Source organism: Paralichthys olivaceus, chromosome 21 (assembly GCF_024713975.1).
Source record: "Paralichthys olivaceus isolate ysfri-2021 chromosome 21, ASM2471397v2, whole genome shotgun sequence".
NCBI classification, from domain to species: domain Eukaryota; kingdom Metazoa; phylum Chordata; class Actinopteri; order Pleuronectiformes; family Paralichthyidae; genus Paralichthys; species Paralichthys olivaceus.
Genome location: NC_091113.1, coordinates 2,330,979 through 2,351,907, shown reverse-complemented (window position 1 = coordinate 2,351,907; position 20,929 = coordinate 2,330,979). Strand labels below are relative to the sequence as shown.

The following is a 20,929-nucleotide window of genomic DNA, read 5'->3' as shown; positions in this document are numbered from 1 at the left end:
TTATTTTTTTATTTGTTGATGTATTTGATTATTTATTTTGCATAACACTTAAAATAAATCTAAATGTTTGATAAATAATACATGTACTCAGAAATAAATAAATAATTTTAATGTGAAAATACAGAAACTGATTTTTTTTCTGTCGTTTTTTTCCAACTCTCCTGCGAAACCTCTGCGAAATTTCTTCCTCGTGTCCCGGGGTCATCTTCATTTAAACTATTAGCAACACTGCCCCCCCACGGTTTCCAGTGGTACTGCTGTGTCAGAGACACAAACACAGGATGAACTTATTGTATGAACCGTTGAGGAGGCACCTATTTACCACAGAGTCCTGACGCTGCAGTGTAATTACAGGGAGGATAAACGAGGGGTTGGGATGAAGGGTAGTTATCAGAGGCTGTGAGGGGCTCCGCAGTGTAAACAGGCGCTAAGTGTGTTTGTACAGTAAATTATATATTTGTGTTTGTGCGTGACGGTTTATTTACCTCGGTGGCGATGCTCTGACTGGAGCCGTGGTCCAATAAATACTGCACCACGTCCATGTGGTTCTCCTGAGCCGCCATGTAGAGCGGAGTGAAGCCATTCTGGAAAACACAGTTATCATCATCATCATCATCATCATCATCATCATCATCATCATGTCGGTGTTTTAATCCGCTGCTCACGTCTGAGACTAAACAGTCTGAACGTCACCTCTCTACAAAATAAAAGTCTCATAATTATAGCTTCTGTATCTCATCATCTGTCTTGGCTCTGTCTCAGTTTTAATCCTCGTCCACACCAGCACGCCTTTAAATCACGTATCGTGTGACCACTCACACACACAGGAGTCGCAGGAATAACATATGTAGCTGATTTCTCTTTTCATTCAAGTTCGAAATGAACAAAAATGAATGAATGAAATAAAAGCAGAGTGATGTGGACGTGGCCCGAGAGCGTGAGAGCGATGACACCAAAACGTCCGACGCTGACACTTTTAAACGCAAGCGTCGGGCTTCGACTCAAGGGAACAAGCTTCACATGTTGTGAAACCCAGCGGCACTGAAACTTTTTCATCGTGTCCAACTGCAGCTCTGTTGCTAGGCAACAGCGGCAAGGGTGGGACAAGCTGGTGACGCATATCAAAGAAATCCTTCGTAGAGGGGACGTTCACATTTCTGCTTACTCTCCGTGAGCTGTGTTGATAATCGATATGACTGCTTTGTGGAAATACTGAATTTCTGTATTTTAATGCATCTGGAATTTTCAGGGATTTAATTTCACTCTATAAAAAGTTGGATCTTTGGATTCAGAGAAACATTTTGCTCTCTCGTGATATATTGCTGAGTTTTCTACTGTATCATAGCAGGGACTTTTTTTTCTTTTCTGTCCTCTACAGCCGCATATAGACGTTCTGTTCCTGACGATCATGGAGTACATACTGTCACCTCCGCACATACCTCACACCCGATAAGAGCGAAGATAAGAGCTGATCTGGAGCAGGGGTTGAAGAGGTTGTGTGTGTGTGTGTGTGTGTGTGTGTGTGTGTGTGTGTGTGTGTGTGTGTGTGTGTGTCCATGAAAACTGATCTCCACAGCAACACAAAGATCAAAAATCCACTTTAGCATTAAAAATAAATCTCCTCCTCCTCCTCCTCCGCTCTTCTTTGTATTTATCCTCGTGTCTCTCACATATTTTATTTGAAGTTCAAAGTCAAAAACGCGGCTGTGATCAAGGACAAACAAAACATATTCACAGTCTTTATACCTCATCATCTTTTATGAGCAACACGTTTCACATGACTAAGCCAACGACTGCAATGAAACATGGACCGTGACGAAAAATGAGGCCAAACTATCCCAGATACGAACTCCGCCATCTTGTGCTTTTGCTGTCATTTGGCACCCGTGTCATTGACCATGTGTAACAAGACGCCCCTTTTTCAAAACGTCAAATAAGTACTTAAAACCGATTGTTTGGTCCATGTCCCATCTGTTGACATGGAGGAGGTAGGGTTCATGACCTGTACTGCAGCCAGCCACCAGGGGGCGATGGACATGGGTTAACTTTTGGGTACTTTTATGTCATCCAATAAAATGATATATATATTGTGTGTGTGTGTGTGTGTGTGTGTGTGTGTGTGTGTGTGTGTGTGTGTGTGTTACCTGAGACTGTGCGTTGACGTTGGCTCCGTGTGTCACCAGCTCCTTCACCACGTCCGTCTGTCCGGCAAGAGAAGCTATGTGCAGCGCTGTGTTTCCTTTCTGCTTGAAAAACATGACGAACACTTGATTACAAACTCGAAAGTGTTTATATGCGTCCAGCTGCAGGTTCAGTTTACATACATGTTTTTCCCAGAGGTCGCCGTGACCTCTGACCTCTGACCTCTGACCACTGAAATTGAATCAAAGTGTGTTTCGTCAAATCTCGTCGCCAGATCTACTCGGTTAATATGAAGTTCTTGAGATATCAGGTTTACAAAAATGTGACGTAGAACCTGAGACCACGACGCCTCGGGCCTCCGGCTCTCGCTGGAGTGGAGACAGGAACAAGCTACAGGCGCTGAGGCTGCTCTGGAGGCACCTGTTGTGTCTGTGTCAGCGAACAGCAGCTGTCGCCTTGTTGTCACTGCTGCTGCCACTGGAATCTCCACAGAGACGCTCTCCTCATTCCTGAATCTGAACAACTGGTTCTCTCGTTCTCCTCACGCTTCAGCTCCTCTGCTGCACTAGAGCTGCAGCTACGTTAGAAAACGCCATGATGAGCGAAATAACGGGATGAACTTTGGCCCAGACTTCCCACGTGGATGAAGTAAATGTGCAGCAGTTGTAGCCGTGAACACTGGAACTTTCCAATTTTCGTTGATTTTTTGCGTCTCTGTGGACAAAAGCGAGTAAAAAGACACACAGCTGTTTGCAGGGTGCATAGCGACGAGGTAACTTTTTTTTTGCGATGTTATATGACAACATTATTACTTTAGTGCCGTTCAGTTTGCTAAAGACGCGTCAATGTTAAAATGAGACCATTTCGATTAACAGCTCAAAAAACACACTCGCTGTAGATATCAAGTTTTTCTTTAAATCAAAGGAGACGATCTGACGATCTGTGTCTAAACTTCACACTTCACTTAAATATCTATTTATTCCAATCTTTCCCCTTTTCAGTTTCATGAAGACCAAACCTAACAGAGCATTGCATTTGAAGACGGGTTCATTTTTAAAGCCTGAGGTGATTTACACTGGTGTGGCCACGTAGCTGCACATCCCTGGGTTCAGTCTGAATGCACCACCCAGTGCATGTGAAAAACTCTGTCATGCAAACGACAAAACACATTATTTCCTTCCACTAAATCACTTCACTCCACCTCTCTGCAAACACACCACCGTTTATCTCTTTTAGTGCTGCTCAGGCAGTGTGACTTTGAGAAGGAGCTGACGCAGCAAACTCCAGTGTGTGTGTGAATTCATGCATAGGCCGAGTGAGCCACTGTGTGTGTGTGTGTGTGTGTGTGTGTGTGTGTGTGTGTGTCTGTGTGTCTGTGTGTGAGACTCCCGGGTGGCACAAACCTTGGTTGCTGCGTCCACGTTGGCGCCCTGCTTGATGAGCTCAGCCACCACCTCCACATGTCCCTCCTTTGAGGCCAGATGAAGCGCATTCAGGCCGTTCTGGAGACGAGAGAGAGATTTTAAAACCAACACAAGGGGAACAATTTCAACCTGAACATATCGACGCTGTTCCTTTAAATAGCCGAGGACGTGTTTTCTCTATTAGACTCTTTAGCTGCTGAGGCTGAAAAGAGGAGCTTGCAGCACCTGACAGTCTGAGGACGGTGATGTGTTGTCTGAACATTTAAACCTTTTACAGCTGCAACACTTTAACATTTTGATACGACAACTGGTATCGGCATAACACCCAAACCCCAGGTATCAGCACCGTGACTGTGCGTCCTCACCAAATGAAAAAAGTTGAGTTGCTAAGCACATACCTGATTGCATATGTTGATGTCGACTCCATTTTTCAGGTAGTCCAAAGCTTTCTCGAGGTTCCCGGCCCGAGCTGATCGCAGGTAACAGGCATTTACATCGGTCTGCAGGGAAACACAGACAGAGACAGGAAGGTTCGTCATCTCGACCACAACAACACGCTGACGAGGAGAAGGTCGCTACAGGTGCACGAAAACCAGGGAACAGAACAACCTGGTCGTCTCTGAGAGAAATTCCAAATTTGTTTTTGCAATGAAGCAATTAGAACATGCGGGAGCTTGTTCCAGGCTGTTTGATATTTCAAAAATACGACGAAAATATTTACATTTATGCATGAGTCATCCGATCCCTGTGAATCCCTGTGACGAGAGAAAAGCTGGATTTATCCCTTGAGGCTTCTACATTAACTAAAAAACACAGGATCAGGCTGAATGAGGAACACAGTAATTTGAAGTTAGACTGCAGTCATCACGCCGAGCGCAGGGAAGTAAATACGCCGCGTGTGCTCATGTTTATACAAATCTGTGAGGACCTCAGGGTGTGGCAGAGCGTGCGTCTGTGTGTGATGCACGGGAAGACGGAGTGTGTGGAGCGGGACGTTGAAGCGAGACGACAGAGGGAATTGTGGGGAAAACACACAGGAAAGACATACGGGGCAGGAATCAGTGTGTGTCTCTGATTTCAGGATTGCAGTGCTACAGTCCACCACACCCAGTCAGAGAGAGCCCAGGAGGAGAACTCTCCAGTTACACTGTGCTGCTGTTAACCTGCAAGATCCTCTACCAAGTGCACTCACACACACACACACACACACACACACACACACACACACACACACACACACACACACACACACACACACACACAGGGCAGTGCACAGTCAGAGGTCGTATGTTTTCAGTTTGAAAACCATCATGAAATATGTCACAAGCTAATTCACCGAACTTCGACAACAAGCATCACTCATGAACACGCAGAATAAATCTCTCCAGACAGAGAAGGAACAAAAGAAGTGATTTCATTTAAGTCTATTATTTTCAGAAGACCAGCCTCACCACAGACCAGACAAACAGGCAGGCTGAGAACAGACTCTGCAGTAAATACATTACACTTCAAACGCATCGTTTGAAAAATTCTGAACACAGAAAGTGGGTTCATGTAATAATGTATAGTGAGAATGATGACAGTCCCCTGATAGAACATGATCGCAGGTTTCCACAACATAAGGAAACTGCAAACTTTAAGAAAAAACAAAACAAAGCAAAGCAAAGAAAAATGAATAATTAATGTTTTAAACAGATAGAAGTTGATGCTAATGAGCCTGAGGCTGCCGTTACTGTGTTTATATTATTTATGTTGTGAGCATCTTAAACTATTCCGAGCTGGAACCTTCCTCTGAATGTTTTTATGTCATCTCAATAATTGTCTTGTGTGTCATCGTCACGTCCGCTGCTCCGTGATCTTTGTTATTGTAGACAGATTGTTGGCCAAAGCTGATCGCTGAGCTCACTTCCCCACTCAGTGAATGGTTGTTATCGCAGTTCATCATCTCACACACACACACACACACACACACACACACACACACACACAGTGTGTTTTGGGTGTCAGCATCCAGTCAGTGGTGCGGAGACGAGGGGGCTTACCTACAGTCAGACTGGGACCATGACATCACACAGACAAGTTTATAAAATAACTCATACTGGTTCTGTCATTATTATTATTATTATTATCATTATTATATATAGCGTCTATGTAGAAATACAATGGTTGTAAAGAGATTTAATTGTTTTCATGTGTTTGTAAATGCTCCTGTGGACAAAAATGAATGGAAGCTGAAACAACACAGACAATGAATGACAACACAGCAGTCGTCACAAAATGCTATTTAAACTTCATAATGTGACGAAGGTCAGAATATTCCACACGTCTTCATTTGATTATTGTTTAATCTGATCATGACCTGGTCAGGTTAAGATAATCAGAACATGTTGTTTACATGGCAGCATCTTATTCAGACTATTGGCTTAATCGGGTTAATATCAGATTGTCGGTGTCCATGTAAACGCTGCACATCGCAGCACGATCCAAAATAAAGTCACAGCCTTTATATTTTCATTCAAACACACAACATGACGTTCAGATTCCAAAACACGTAAACTGACGGTGAAATGAAGGGAACGTCAAATCTGTGTTTCTCCTGGATTCAGGAGATAACAAGAATAAGAGTCGTGGATCGGTGACAGGATGTTTACAAGCCTGTGTGGGTGATTTAATAGTGTTTGGGTTTCAGAGCTCGTTCAGAAGTTTCAACAAAAGAGAGAGAGAGAGGAAAGAAAAGTGAATGAAACACGAGGAAAGACAAAAGAGAGAGATCAAGATAAAGAGATGCAGAGAAGCTGTTGACTATCAATAGACAGCCCAGTGCACGTGTGTGTATATAAGCTGTATGATCCTATGGAAGCCATTCCACAGCAAAATTAGAACCAGTGGAAATGACTCCCATTCAAACGGATGCTGGATCTGTGCAACATCTCCTGTATCGTGTGTCATTTAAGTTTTCAAGAAAAGTTGCATGAAACAATCTTTTGTTCATACGATTTCATGATTATAGAAACTTTCTCATTGTGAGTTCCACTGACGGGCTCACTCACAAACGACTGGACGGAGAACTCGGTGAAGAACACATACAGGATTACTTTTTACCATTGCAGAATACTGCATGTTGTTTTTGACATTTTCATTGATTTCTCAGAGAATAATTTATGTATCCTGATGAAAATAATCGGGCGTGTTATATACACTGATGTCTCTGAGTGTGGGAAAACTGGTGCAGCTCGATTGACTTTTAAGGGACAGTTAGGCCTCGGCAGTTGAGTTTTTCAAATAGATTTCTTGCAGAATGAATCCATGTTCTGTAAAAACTCATATCGTGTTTACTTCAACTTCTGGAGACTTGTTTAGCGCTAAGTGTAACTTTATTTATCCGGGAGAGATATGCAAAGAATGCGACAGTCGCTCTTTCTCCACAACACACTGCCTCACACTCATACAGTTACACACATTCCAACAGAGGAGCTGACCCCCGGCCGACAACACAGAGGGAGCAGAGAGTGTGACATGACACCAGGCACCCATTCAATGAAAATATATATCATATTAACACCTCAGTACGTTAAATTCACATCCTCCTGCTGATTCTTTCAAAAGTGCCGTTTCAGCTTTGACCCATGACGATGACAGAACACTGCAGACCCTGTATCACATGTCACCTCGTTCAGGAGACTCTGGGTGTGAGGAAATGAGCTGATTAAAAACAAAAAAAACACTTGCTTCTTCTAACATCTCTTCCTCTTTCCTCGATTTCTCTCCTTTTATTCTCCTTTTGGTAGAAACACACAGAGCATGTGCTGCAGTCCAAGGTCAGGTGCTTCCATTCACATGGCTGCAACATGAAACTGGGCCCACAGGAAACTGCACAGGCTCATATGTACATAATAAACAGCAGGATAGATGTATAATAACAATGAGCCAGGACACAGTCATACACACACACACACACACACACACACACACTGTTTATACACACACACACTGCAGCAGAGTGGTGCAGCAGACTTGCCACAGCCACCCGTCCCATCCACGACCACCGTCGCCCCCCCCCCCCCCACAGCCTCTAACGTCCTGCCTCATCCCACAACATGTCCCATCTCTGGACCCATGACCACCGCAGACGCCACCATCGCCTCTGAATTCCTCAATCCGGTTAGAGGTGATGCAGAGCAGAGAGGTGAGGTCAGGTGAGCGTGCCGACAGTCGGCTCAGCTCGCCGGCGTCATTGCTAAAGTGCAGTAACGACTTACTTCTGCCAGATAGTCCGCTGCCTCCTCCACTGCCATGTTTCCCTCGGCCCCGCAGCTCAAAGTGTGAAACCTGAGCACTCAATTACTGTGGCAGCTACAGCCTTAGCCTGCGAGCCAGGCAGGGAGGGATGGGGGGGCAAGGGAGGAGAGGGGGAGGGACGGTCTGTGTGAGAGGGGAGGGTGAGGGAGAGGCCGAGAGTGAAAGGCTATGTGTGTGTGTGTGTGTGAGAAAGAGAGAGAGAGAGAGGGAGAGAAAGAGAGAGAGGGAGATAGGGGCATTATGTCACAGCTAAAAATACCTGGCTCACAGTGAGAAAGTCCAGAGCATGGAGGAGGAGGAGGAGGTGAAGGAGGAGGAGGAAGGGGGGAGGCAGACGAGTTCCGGCGTTAATCTCAAACCAACTCACACCGGAACCACCGGGGATCAGACGCTGCTGAGTGTCAGTCTGCCAGCAGCAGGAAAAATCTAAACTGTTTCTTTCACTTTGAACTTTACAACACAAACTTTTTACCAAGTTACACTAACTTCTTAGATTGAAAAAAAAAACCTGTGATCAACAGCTCCAACGTCGCAGAATGTTTACTTACTTTAACATAAGTATAAAAATACAATAATCCTGTAAAATCGGACGGTTTATAAATAAAAACTTTAGAGTTTTTTAGGAGACCTGAGGATCCAGACCAAGAACTACGAGCTGAGGGTGGACGAGGCTTTGAGGGCCGGAGGGTCTACACCCAGGGCTCCTCCTTCTCCGCTGGTTCAGAGGGATTCAAATTTAATCTGGGATGTTTTACACTTTTCCTACAGACAAGCACTTTAACCCTGACGACCCCGTCCAGAGAATCTCCAGAGAATCTCCAGAGAATCTCCAGATCTCAGTACATGACACAACAGGCAGGAGTTCAAACAAAGATTAGGACACGGTCGTTTCAAACTGTGCCCGGTTGTGCTACGTAGGATTCTGGTTTGCGACGTGAAACGGGATCTACGCCTGCAACCGGTGCTGAGTGGAAGGAACGGCGTCAGAGTCACAACCAGAATTAAACGTCAGATAAACAGTCGGGATCAGCTGATGATGTTCTTTAGTTTTTCTCTGACCGTATGATCCCACTGCAGAGGATTGTTTGACGTGTCTCATTCATACTCTAATGCTCTCATCAGGTCTGCAGCTGAAGAAAGTGTGACTCAAAAGAAAGTGGGTCTGTAACTGACAACATGAATTTATCGAACACGGCCGCAGATTATTTATCTGTTGGTTGACAAATCGCTCGAGTGCTTTGGCTGCAAAAGAGGTGGAGAGGAATTTGCCTCGTCTGTCACCGCAGGTACACGGAGAGGAGTCGGGGAGAATGGAGTTAACTGTGAAACACACACACACACACACACACACACACACACACACACACACCGAACACACACACACCGAACACACCGAACACACACACACACAGATCAGCTTAATGATCCGTCTTTGGTGTTTTATGACATCTGTGAAAGGAGGGAGAAAGGATAACAGCCAGATGAGGGCGAACAGAGGGGTTGTTGCCATGGTAACCAAAGCTCCTAAATTCTCAGGGTTGGATGGGAACGATATATGGAAGCTTCTAGAGTGTGTGTGTGTGTGTGTGTGTGTGTACTCGGTTTTGTCTCCAGGACCATTTCCAGCATTAACACGTCAGGACCAGTGGACCTCATGGGGACCAGGGACCAGTGGACCTCATGGGGACCAGTGGACCTCATGGGGACCAGTGGACCTCATGGGGGCCACAGCTCAGTCCTGATGAAGCTAACTGTCGTCTCTGAGCTGCTGGTTAACGTTGATGAAAGTGAGTCAAAGCAAAGTCCTGATAAGAAGAAGACGAGATGAGCCTTCTTCTCTTTTCTCACACAAATGAAGATGATAAGATATTTTAATGAACTGTGTGTGTGTGTGTGTGTGTGTATAGTTGTGAGGACACTCATTGACATAATGCGTTGCCTCGCCCCTCAACTTAACCATCACAACTAAATGCACGAACCTAGTTCTAACCCTAGAACCAAGTCTTCACCCTCAAACAAGCCTTTGAGTTTGTGAGGACCAGACAAAATGTCCTCACAATGATGGTATTGAACCAAAGGTGGCCTCATAACTATAGATAGACATGAACACACACACACACTGTTCACTGTCCTCTATCGGCCCCTAGTGGTCCCTCGATCGTACTGCATCAACTGCAGCAGGAGAGAAAAGCATTTTGTCCTCAGATGTAAAAAAACAAAAACATCAGGAAACGTCTGTCGCAGTTTGTTATAAAGAAAAGTGATAAAAGAGGTTGTGGAGAAAACTAAGTGTTATTGTTGTCGTTAATATTTAATCATGAACGTCTGTTTTTCCCTTTTAGAAAAAGTCTTGAAGCTTAATTCAGTGTATTTTATTATGTCATCAAGAGAGAATGGGGCAGACTAAAGAAGTGTGTGTGTGTGTGTGTGTGTGTGTGTGTTTGTGTGTGTGTGTGTGTGTGTGTGTGTGTGTGTGTGTATTGTTCTGCCTCTGACTGGTTGTCGAGTGCTGCAATCTGATTGGCCGCTCGGCTACTGCAGTCTCAGTGTTTTCACAGCACTTGAGCTACAGATCAAGGAGGATAAAAAAAAAACACACTCGTCTTCACCTCCTTCTCTTCTGTCGTTCATTTCACATTCCGTCGCAGCTGAATGTGACAGAATCCAAACCTGTGAACAAACGGGTCATAGATTCAGCCTCTTATTTGTCTTTGAGACGTTGCTCTCTCCTCACTGGATGACGGCAGGTGACGTCGATGCCGGGTCACTTGTGTAGATGTAAGGTTGTGCACTGTGTCTGTGTGTGAGTGTGTGTTTGTGCTGTCTGATAAGCAGGTTGACACACTGGCCCGCCCACAGAGGAAACAGAAACACCCACGGACGGACGTGGATGCTTGTCCGCTCCGTGTCAGCTGCATGTGCGCCCAAATCTAAAAACACAAAGTCGAGAGAGACGTGCGAGAAGGACGGACGCACCAGCTTCTGTGCGGCTGCTCGGTTAATCTCTTCTGACAGCGAGGAGAGCTGGTCATGAATAAATTAACATCTGCCCGAGACCAGAAGCACACACGGTGCACTAACAGGGACGAGCACTGCAGTGAGTGTGCGACTGACTCTACCACAGACTGTGTGCGAGGACATGACAGCGCCCCCTGAGCCAAAGCGTCTTGATCGCACCCTGGTGGCTGGCTGCAGTATGTCCATAAACCTCCCTCCTCCATGTGAGCAGATGGAACATGAGCTAAATTTTAAACAGATGGTTTCTGTCATTATTTAAGTGTTGTTTGAATTTGTCCCCGCAGCTGTATTTAAAGGTTCAGTGTGTAGAGTTTAGTGACATCTAGTGGTGAGGTTGCATGTTGCAGCTGAATACCCCTCACCTCACCCTCCCCCGTCCAAACATGACAGAGAACCTGTGGTAGCTTCAGTTGTCATAAATGCAAACAATGTTTAGTTTGGCCAGTTTGGGCTACCGTAAAAAACATGGCGGCCTCCGTAGAGACGACCCGCTCCTGATGTAAATATAAAGTATTCAAATATAAAGGGCCTGTTCTAGAAAACAAGCCCTTTATCTATTTTCTGCCGATAGATCGTTTTCACACAAATCTTTCTGGACCTTTAAAAGTAGCTTCAGGATCTATTGAAGCTAGTTAATGATTGTTTTTTTAACATCGTTTAAAATCGTTGGTTATTTTTCTTGATTAATCGATAATGAAAGAAACGTCCAAATGTCCAAAGTGAAGTCTTCAGATGTATTGTTCTGTAAAAGAAACAGAGTCTCTTTATCCTAAAGTGGCTGATGAGAGGGTGTATACACACACACACACACACACGTAGAGAAAGAGCGAGAAAGAGAAAGAGAGAGAGAGAGAGTGGGGAATTGTGTAAATGAGGACAGTGTTTTTGGCTCAAACCAAATACTGTTTGATTCCCGTGAGGTCTCTGCTGCTGCGAGACTCTGCACAGTGATCGTGGGCGGCGGCAGAACTAAAATGAGAAAAACACTTAAAACCTGTGTCACCTCATCGTAAAAAAAAAAAAAAAAAAGGAAAATCACACAGCAATGGCCACCGTGTGCAGTGCAGCCAAGTGATGGAGTTGGCAGGACTGAGACACATCTGGAAATACAGTGATAAATTATTCCGAGCACCACCGGCTCTGCAGAATATCTCTGCAGCGTATTTCATGCAGCTCTGCAGGAGAAGGCCTCAGGAAGATTTGCAGGCTCAGAAATGAGGCTGGTGAGACTTTTATCGGAATGAATGGGAGGATATCTTAGAGTACTACAGCCCTGCTCTGCACCGCTGGTCGTCCATCATGAGGGAAGCAGGGCGTACGCACGGACAGGTATTCACATTCCCTCGGAGATTTACATCCTGGGGATCATTCACCTCGAGATGCAGGAAACTGAGGCACGTGGAGGAAAATGCACAGACCTGATGACACACATTTTTAGATTTAGCACGACATAATTATCTCTCATGTCCATTCTGAAGAAATAAACATAAATCTGCTTAGAAATCATAGAAAACTAGAAGAAGAGCACAAACCTCCACCAGGGCTGATTGACCACTAGCTTACACATGTATTGAAATCAAATAAATCTGCTAATCATACGGACACGCAGCAGATTTCCCCTGGTCGTAGATATCAGCACTCTACTCATGCCTAGAGAGCCAAAAATATATATTCCTGATTTCCTGCTACGTTATGATCCGGACCCCTCGGGTCGTCTGGAACACGTCTGCTCTCGGTCCCAGGAGTCAAAACCAAAGACGGAGAAGCAGCGTTCGGTTTCTATGCATCACATTTGTGGAACAAGCTCCTGAGAATGTTAGTTCGTTTAATTTAATGTCGAAAACATCCCTTTTATCAACTGGCCTGATTTTTATTCTTAAAGGTCTGTGTTTTCAAATTTGAAAATGAAAAAAAAAATCCTGGATCCACCCACTTCATTGAATCCCCCCCTGCACCCTCTCTGACATGTTTACTGTATCATCTAATACTTTCTGGCCTCTTTATACGACTCCTACAATTTACCAGGAACACAATGAGCTCCTCGGAACATGTCGATAAGAAGAGGAGGTAACTTAAGCCTCGACTGAGTGAAACATCTTCTCTCCGGCTTTTATCTCAGCGAACAGTCACCGAACGCTACGAGAGATTAAAAGCTTACCGCTGCTAGGAAACGCCCCCAGCATCTTCTGGAGCAGAACATGAAATATAGAATAACTGCCATCGCCGAGGACGAGGACCGCAGCGTTTGGTTCCATTATAATTTCAACTGAAGCCGTTTTCAGACACAGTCTCCTAAGAATGTCCGCAGAGTTGGGTCTGGACTTTCTCCAGAGTTTATCTTTCACACTTGAACAGCGCAGCGGGAGATTCTCCGCTCACAACAACACAGAAATCTACGGAGTCGGAAGCACACCTGCCGCAGTTTATGGCAAAAAACTGATTTCCTTTCATCAATAGTGATATAACAAAAATAGAATATATCGATTATTGCTTTAAACGCTTGTTGGTAAGACAAACAATTGATTTTCCTCATCTGTCCTCACTCAGGAGCAGAAATTAGTCTTTAGAGGCAAAAGAAATAATGAGACGTTTATCGTGATAATGACATCATGAGTGATATCGACTCAGGCGTCTCATTTCAGTCGGATTCAGAAAGTGTGACGTCGCTGTGGTGCTGTGTGTGTGTGTGTGTGTGTGTGTGTGTGTGTGTGTGTGTAAATGACTGGTGTGTCCCAGTTCTCGGTGTTGATCTTACACTGCGGAGGAGGAGAGAAGGGGAGCTGCGGGGGAAGAGGAGGATAAAAAGCCGAACTAACAACATCCTCATCTCCTCCATCATTCTCTCTCTCTCTCTCTCTCTCTCTCTTACTCCCTCCTCTTTTCCTGACACTCATCCGCTCCCCCTCTCCATCGACTGCTCCCCTTCCTCCATCTCCCTCCGTTTGCTTATCTAATTCCCCTTCATTTAAATTTGATTCTTCCCCTCTTCCTTTCTCTTTCTTGCAGTGTGTCGTGGACGAGTTTCCTCTCCCCCACATCCCCCGTGCAACCCCCTCCTCGTCTTCCCCAATCCACCAATCACGATGCTCGACGGGCTCTGCACCAATCCCGTGGCCCAGCAACCCCCTCGTGTTACAGTGAGCGCTGTAGCCAGGTGCTGTGCGGACGACATGAAACACTACTTTTCTTCCAGTCTTCTCCTCTGTCCCTCCTCCATCCCTTCACTTTCCTCTCACATCTCATTTTCTTGCCACCGGGTCGTCAGCATCTGGTGCTCCAGATCTCAACAATATCAAACCGATGACTCTTCAATCTTCTGACAGAAATAAATCAATGTTTTTAGCTTGTCATCGTGTCACAAGGAGAAAAAGGAAACATGTTGAGAGAAGAGAACTCGACGCCTGAGTCACTTCTCTTCAACTTAATTCAATTAAATTCATTTGAATGGCACCAAATTACGTCTTCCATTATCTCAAGGCACTTTACAATGTGAGGCCAAGATGGACGACAGGTCTCCATTTCCTCCCATTATCCAGAAATGAAGCCAAAATATCCACCAGAGTCTGGGCCGAGGTCTCGAGGCCCGAAAAACAAACCAATCGCGAGTCAGTCTCAGCCGTCAATGACTTTAAATCAACGCTGTGTTTTTAAAATGGTCCAAGAAAAGAACAAACAACAGACAATCAATGTAGATTCTCAGGAGTTCTGCCGTCTCATATCTAAACTGTGAGTTAAAGGTAACACGAGCATAAAGTGGCAAAATCTTTGAGCATAAAATTTTTCAATGATTTTTTATTTTTATTTTATATTTCTACTCACAACCTGAGACAGAAGCAGCGGGACGTGAAATATATGAATGAGGAAAATAAAAGCAACTAATGATGATTTACATTATTGATTTATCTGCCATTTGTCCAAGAATTAATCAATTTGATTGATAACTTGAGGCAAAACCTGACCGACTGTTACCATCAACAATACAAATAAACATCAAGTACTCTTTGTTTCCTTCGCACAGACGCTATTTAAATATCATGTTTATGCAGAACAGAGAGAAAAGAACAGGATTGAATGTTTTCACTCTGGAGGAGCCGAGGACAAAGAGACGTCGACGCTCAGGACCAATGAAAAGGCTTCAAATATGAATCTTGGCTTAAATAAGTGTCGGGGGATTAAAGTGGTAACGATGGCTGGTCACAGGGGACCTCTGTGTGTGTGTGTGTGTGTTTGTGTGTGTGTGTGTGTGTGTGCAAAGCCCCCCACACTCCCAGAAGCAGAAGTGTGGCAGAACAATACAACCTCCTGCCAGCTGACAGCGATGTCGTGAGGGGGGGAGGCAAGAATGGAGGGAGGGGAGGGTGAGACAAACATAAAGAGAATTGTGTCTTTCCCTAAAATATACCAAACCCCCCCCCTCCCCCGAAACTCTCCTCAAGAATAGACACCTCAGCTGCTCCTACACACAACGACACTACCCTTGATGTTCCAGTCTCATAAAATAATTTAATAATAATCAAATGACAACTGTCGTATTATTTATATAAACAGAACTTAACTGCTTCTTCACCTTCGACCACCAAAATCTAAAAGCTTCATCTTTGATTCTAAATGAAGGTTTGGAGACGTTCCCTCAAGCTGATCTTAAGACATCACATTCAGGAAAAACATAAACAAATCCATTTGTGATGCCGTCATGGCCTTGACCTTTGACCTTTGCCTATCAAAGTCAAGTCATTTAATCCAAGTGAATGTTTGCTTCAGATTTTAAGAAATTCCCTCAAGACGTTCCGGAGATTTCACGTCCAGAAGAATGGGACAGACGGAGACCTCCGGCCTCTGTGAGTGTTAATTCCACTCTCAGGTAAAAAGCCACTGCTGTAATCCTGCTGAGTGTGTTCACGTGCTCGTGTGTGTGTGTTTAATTTCAGACAGAGGTCACGGTGAAGGTCAGCTGAAGCCGCCACCGTCTGGAGTCGCTCCATCACTAAAAGCTCCAGAATATCAAAGGAAAGAGAGAGAAGTGAAAACGCTGCCAACATTTCAGACGGAGCAGATTTCACTTCGGTTAAACACACCGAGTTTGTCCTGCTGCCAACTTCAGTCGCTGCTGAAGGCCACGTTAACTTCTGAGGGCTCAGCCCCGCAGACGGCTTTCTGCTCACGCATAAATATTAGTGTTACGCCGCTTTTAAAAATTAATGACGCCTCAAGCTGGAGAAGAAGATTGAAGATGGGATTTTATCTGCCAGTCACTCACACTATCAGACAGGCAGCGTCTTATCAAGTCCATCGGGCTTCCAGTCCAGCTCAGCCCTCGACTCTCCGACCGTCACCAAGAAAAACACAACACGGCTTCTACAGTTCAACTGCACGTTTATTTGGAGCATGTGGCTAATGGCTTTAATGGCAACTGCACTGGTTTCACTGCCTCCCATAATGCCTTTGCTCTACCGGCTTCCAGTAAGAAGCATAAACACGTCACAGTGCACGCAGCACGGTGATGCATTATTAAATGAATCTAAAACACAAGGTGCACGCAGAAGCAACGATGCTGCACAGAGTCATGTTTTAAAGTAATGTAGAAGGAAAGTGTTTAAGAGAAACAGAGAAGTGCACTAAATACCACAAGTCATCAGAGTGGTATCGATCCCACCTAGAAAGTAAATAAAACCGTGGATGGTTCCGATCCACAATCTCCTCAACTCTCAGAAACAAAGGAAGTATATACGTCTGTCGCTCGCTGACATTCGAGTGTGAGAGGAAAGTGCAGAAGAAACACAGGGGGAGACTTTTGGCAGCGACCCTGACGTCTAACGCAGCTCAGTATCTGTTAAATTTACGACGTCTGACAGGGAGAGAGGGAGCGAGACAGAGCAAGAGACAGAGCAAGAGACAGAGCAAGAGACAGAGCGAGAGAGAGAGAGAGAGAGAGAGAGAGAGAGAGTAGTGGAAAAGAAAAGGAAGGTAATTGAGGTGACGTGATCCGAGGAGAGTGAGGATATTTTTTGCACCCTGGTGCCAAGAATCGTCCCAGGGCAGACGGCGTTATGGATTTACCTTGAATGAGCCGGGGATAGCTGATATCCTCTCTACAGCGTTACGCTACAAACACCGGGAAACTGCTGATATCACCCGACACACACACACACACACACACACACATATAAATATATATATATACGTTCCTACAGCAACACCTCCCTCACCTGTTGCCTTTATAAGGACACTACAGAGTAAATGTTCAGAGCCTTGAACTTCTGTCAGTCTGGGACGAGCGGACGTCACCGTGCGGCGGATTTGTTTCCGATCATTGACGTTTGTGTTCTGTGGGATGTTCTACATAAACCGATGATCTTGTTTGGCAGGTTGATGCAAAGATCTCTGGGAGAATCCAACATGATGAAGGAGGATGATGATGAAGAGGCTTCACACTCAACAATCCTATCAAATCGATATTTCAAATTCAAAACTGAGATGGTGAGCAGATGCTTTACGATCTGATGGAGATGAATTCGATTCTCAGCCCCGTTTAAATGCTGAAGCAGCGTTTACATGTGTCACTGCAAATTGAAGTTAAGCTTCTTTCACTGAACTCCTGATAATGTGACGTTCTCTGGACGAGCTCGAGTAATGTCCACAACGGGAGATCCTCCAGAGGATTCACCACGAGCGAGTTGCTGACGTTTCTGACGCTCAGCAAACGCGAGAAAACCCAAAAGAGTAAAAATATCTCAGAGGAGCCGTAAACATTAAAAAAGCAGACGAAGATGTCAACTTGGAAAAATGACGAGATTCAAGAGCTTTTGATCACGAGGGCCGAAACAAAAACACGTGATCTCAGCAGCGGAGCGTCATGTCCTGCCTCCTTCGAGCTGCGCCACACCTCACTCCAGAGGTTTCTGTGTTGTCGCCAAGAATCTTCGGCTGCTTGACTCCGAGACATGTGGAGCACAAATATAAAGTGGCATGAGATGGAAATACTGTATTGAAGTAACTGAAGTACTTCGTTTAGTTTCCACCTCTGATCACGAGAGTGTTCAGATCAAATTAAATAAATAATAAAACAGAATTCAGTTTTATGTAAATTGCTCCCGAACCACAGGGAGTCAGTTGTTGTGACCTTGATGGAAGTGAGGTCACTGGTATCGACCCTTTGTGACAGGTGGCTCACCCGGAGGCTAACGATGGCCTCAGGCAGGTCGACATGTACGCACGCACACACACACACACACACACAAACACACACACTCACACCTAAATGTCAACACACATGAAAAATCACTAATTATTTGAAATTGGCTGAAGTGTATTTGTCCAGATGTAGTCGCCCCCCCCCAGACCTATCGATCACCTAATGAATGTTTGTGTGTGTGTTGGTGATCAAGTCTTAACTTTGTCCTTGCACACACACACACACACACACACACACACACACACTCTAACCGCAGGGTGTGACTGCTGATGACTGTCGGCTCCTCTCCTCCTCTGAACTCACACCTCACACATCACAACACTGTTTGTTTCAGGCTGAGGGACGTGAGACGTGGAGACGGGGACACGTCATAAAGCTACACACACACACACACACACAGATTTAAGGAAATGTCTTTTTCTCTGCAGATTTTTTTTTAAAATAACCCAAAATCTTATTTATAGAAACAGCTCTGCCTAAAGAAATCAACCTCCATCGCTGGTTCCTGTCATCTTTTCTTTTTTCTGTTCGCACTCTCTACTCATCCATCTCTCTCTGTCTTTTTCACCCCCCCCCAATATTCCCAGTGGGACCACCCTCCTTATCCCGCTGGTGTGTGTGTGTGTGTGTGTGTGTGTGTGTGTGTGTGTGTGCGTCTGTGTGTGTGTGTGTGTGTGTGTGTGTGTGAGTGTGTGTGCGTGTGTGCTGCATCATGACAAAAGAGAACCCTCTCTCACTCTCTCTCTCTCTCTCTCTCTCTCTCTCTCTCTCTCTCCTGTGTCAGCTCCATGCTCTCATTCCTCCAGCTCCCTTCTCCAAACTCCTCACCCTCCTCCCCTCCTCCCCCCTCTCTCTCTTTCTCTACCTTTTTCTTCACTTCGCGCGAACGCTTCCTCGCCTTCTTCTTCTCCTTCTCTTCCTCCGCAGCGTTGAGGTTCTCGTCCGCCTTTTTCTTCAGCTGCGAGGCTGCGTGCGCCATGCTGCTCTGGTCCAATTAATCCTCACAGGTGGGAAACAAGGGAAGGAGGGATGGATGGATGGAGGGATGAATGGAGGGTGGACACCAAGTCTTCCCCTCTAGCCTTTATCTCCTCTCACCTCCTAATTATGTTTTTTTGTTCCTCTGCTCCTCAGCTGAGATTTTGTCAGAGAGGGAGCCCTCACAAGTATGAGAGAGGCAGACGGATTTTCCTCTCCTCTTTTACAAGATCCCCCTCTTTCTTTTGTTCCTTATCTCCCTCAGCAGTTATCCACACAGGGCAGACGCTCAGGTCCAGTCTGGGGCAGGACAGAACCAGGACATAATCCTCCACCGCTCAGAAGGCGGCTCCTCAAAACTGTGCAAAATAAGTTCCAATGACAGCAAATACAAAAACAGTTCATCTGTATGATGCTCAGTCTGGTTGAACTGTCCTCTTGATTAAGAAAAATTATAAAAAACAGGTACGTTGATGGATCTCCAGGGTTTCGGGTCTCCAGCCCCTAGCCCAGCAGAGAGCTCTGTCGTCTGGGTGACAGTACTGGTCCAGCTGCCTGCTTAACTGGTTCCCCTCGCTGGATCCCTGCACCTGAGCACTGAGGCATCCTCTATGTACACACACATACACACACACACTCACACAGTCCGTGACTGAACAGGAGGGAAATGACAGAGGAAAGGAGGTTGAGATAGGAGGAGGAGGAGGGTGGGGTGAGAGAGGAGGGGTGAGAGAGCAGCAGGAGGAGTGAGGGAGGGAGCAGGGATGGACGGATACCTCTGCTCCGCACCGGCTGGTTACGACTGAGAGAGAGAGGGAGAGAAAGGGAGAGCGAGGACGCAGCACAAACACACGCTGGGTGTTCAGGACAACACAGCGTGCAGGACGTGTGCAGCCGTGATGCTCCTGGTGGGAAACTTATTTCACTGCGTGTGTTCTGTGATAAACAAATAAACATAATGCTGAATCTTTTATCCACTCACATTGGTTTCTAATTAAAAAATACAAACGATCAGAAACATGAACTCTTGAAGAAACGTCAGAGTGATAAAAAAAACGTATTTAATGTGTTCTCTGTCTGGTTTCTATCCCATCCACTAACACGGAGGAGGCAGGGTTTATGAACTACACTGCAGCCAGCCACCAGGAGGCGATCAAGATGTCGGGATGTACTACAGAACACATCCAAGCTGCAGGAAGTCACACACACACAAATGTAACAGCGGCAAACGTTTGCCTCCAGTTCACTTCCAATCTGAGAGAGCAGAATAACACCTGAGGGGGGCGCCACTGTGATTTCTGCACAATCAGATGTATTTAAGGAAAACATCAGATTTTATTTAACACTGAAGCTTCAAATCCAGTTTGATCCAGTATAAAAACATATAACACATGAAACTGTGAGTGACAGTCTTTGTGTTCAGGATGTGATATGATTGGTCTGTGCATGTTTCCAGTGTCTGTGAGCTCTACACTGCAGCCTCTCAATATTTACAACATGGGAGAGGGGGTTTGTATGTAAGGACATGTGACAGCAGAACCTCCTTTCCATTGGCTGTCTGGGATGAGAAAGAGACGTCATTGGCCGCTCGGGAAGAGAGGTCCCACCCACAAAACGACAATAACAAAGGGGAGAGGATGAGGAGACTGAAAAAAGCAGCAAAGTCAAAGACAGAAAAGGTTTTTATAAAGAAGCACGCTCATTATTTTTAGAGTATTTAAATGAATTGTTTTGGTAAGGTATCATATCCACACTAGTCTTAAAGAAAAGGCCAAACCTAAAACCTAAAGAAGAATATGGCACTCAGCAGATTATGAAAATTCACTAGATCCAACAATTAGTTCCTGGGAAATCAAGGAAAACATCACAAAACGTC

The 20,929-nt window shown here is 45.2% G+C and overlaps 1 protein-coding gene across 28 annotated transcripts in view; it reads right to left on the bottom strand.

The window, feature by feature from the left end:
* The window catches only part of LOC109640974 (ankyrin-3-like), a 73,128-nt gene extending 53,404 nt beyond the window's left edge, over nt 1-19,724 (bottom strand). For 9 of the 28 annotated variants that reach the window (XM_069517631.1, XM_069517634.1, XM_069517637.1 and 6 more), the window contains exons 1-5: nt 18,941-19,723; nt 3,965-4,066; nt 3,546-3,644; nt 2,145-2,243; nt 486-584 (exon numbers count right to left, since the gene is read on the bottom strand). In XM_069517631.1, the coding sequence (XP_069373732.1) occupies nt 486-584; nt 2,145-2,243; nt 3,546-3,644; nt 3,965-4,066; nt 18,941-19,054 (513 nt within the window). In that variant the 5' untranslated portion in view covers nt 19,055-19,723. Of the gene's footprint in view, nt 1-485; nt 585-2,144; nt 2,247-3,545; nt 3,645-3,964; nt 4,067-18,940 lie in introns of all 28 variants that reach the window. The other 19 variants (XM_069517630.1, XM_069517641.1, XM_069517635.1 and 16 more) reach the window with 5 other exon arrangements.
* Between the last annotated feature and the right edge of the window lie 1,205 nt (nt 19,725-20,929).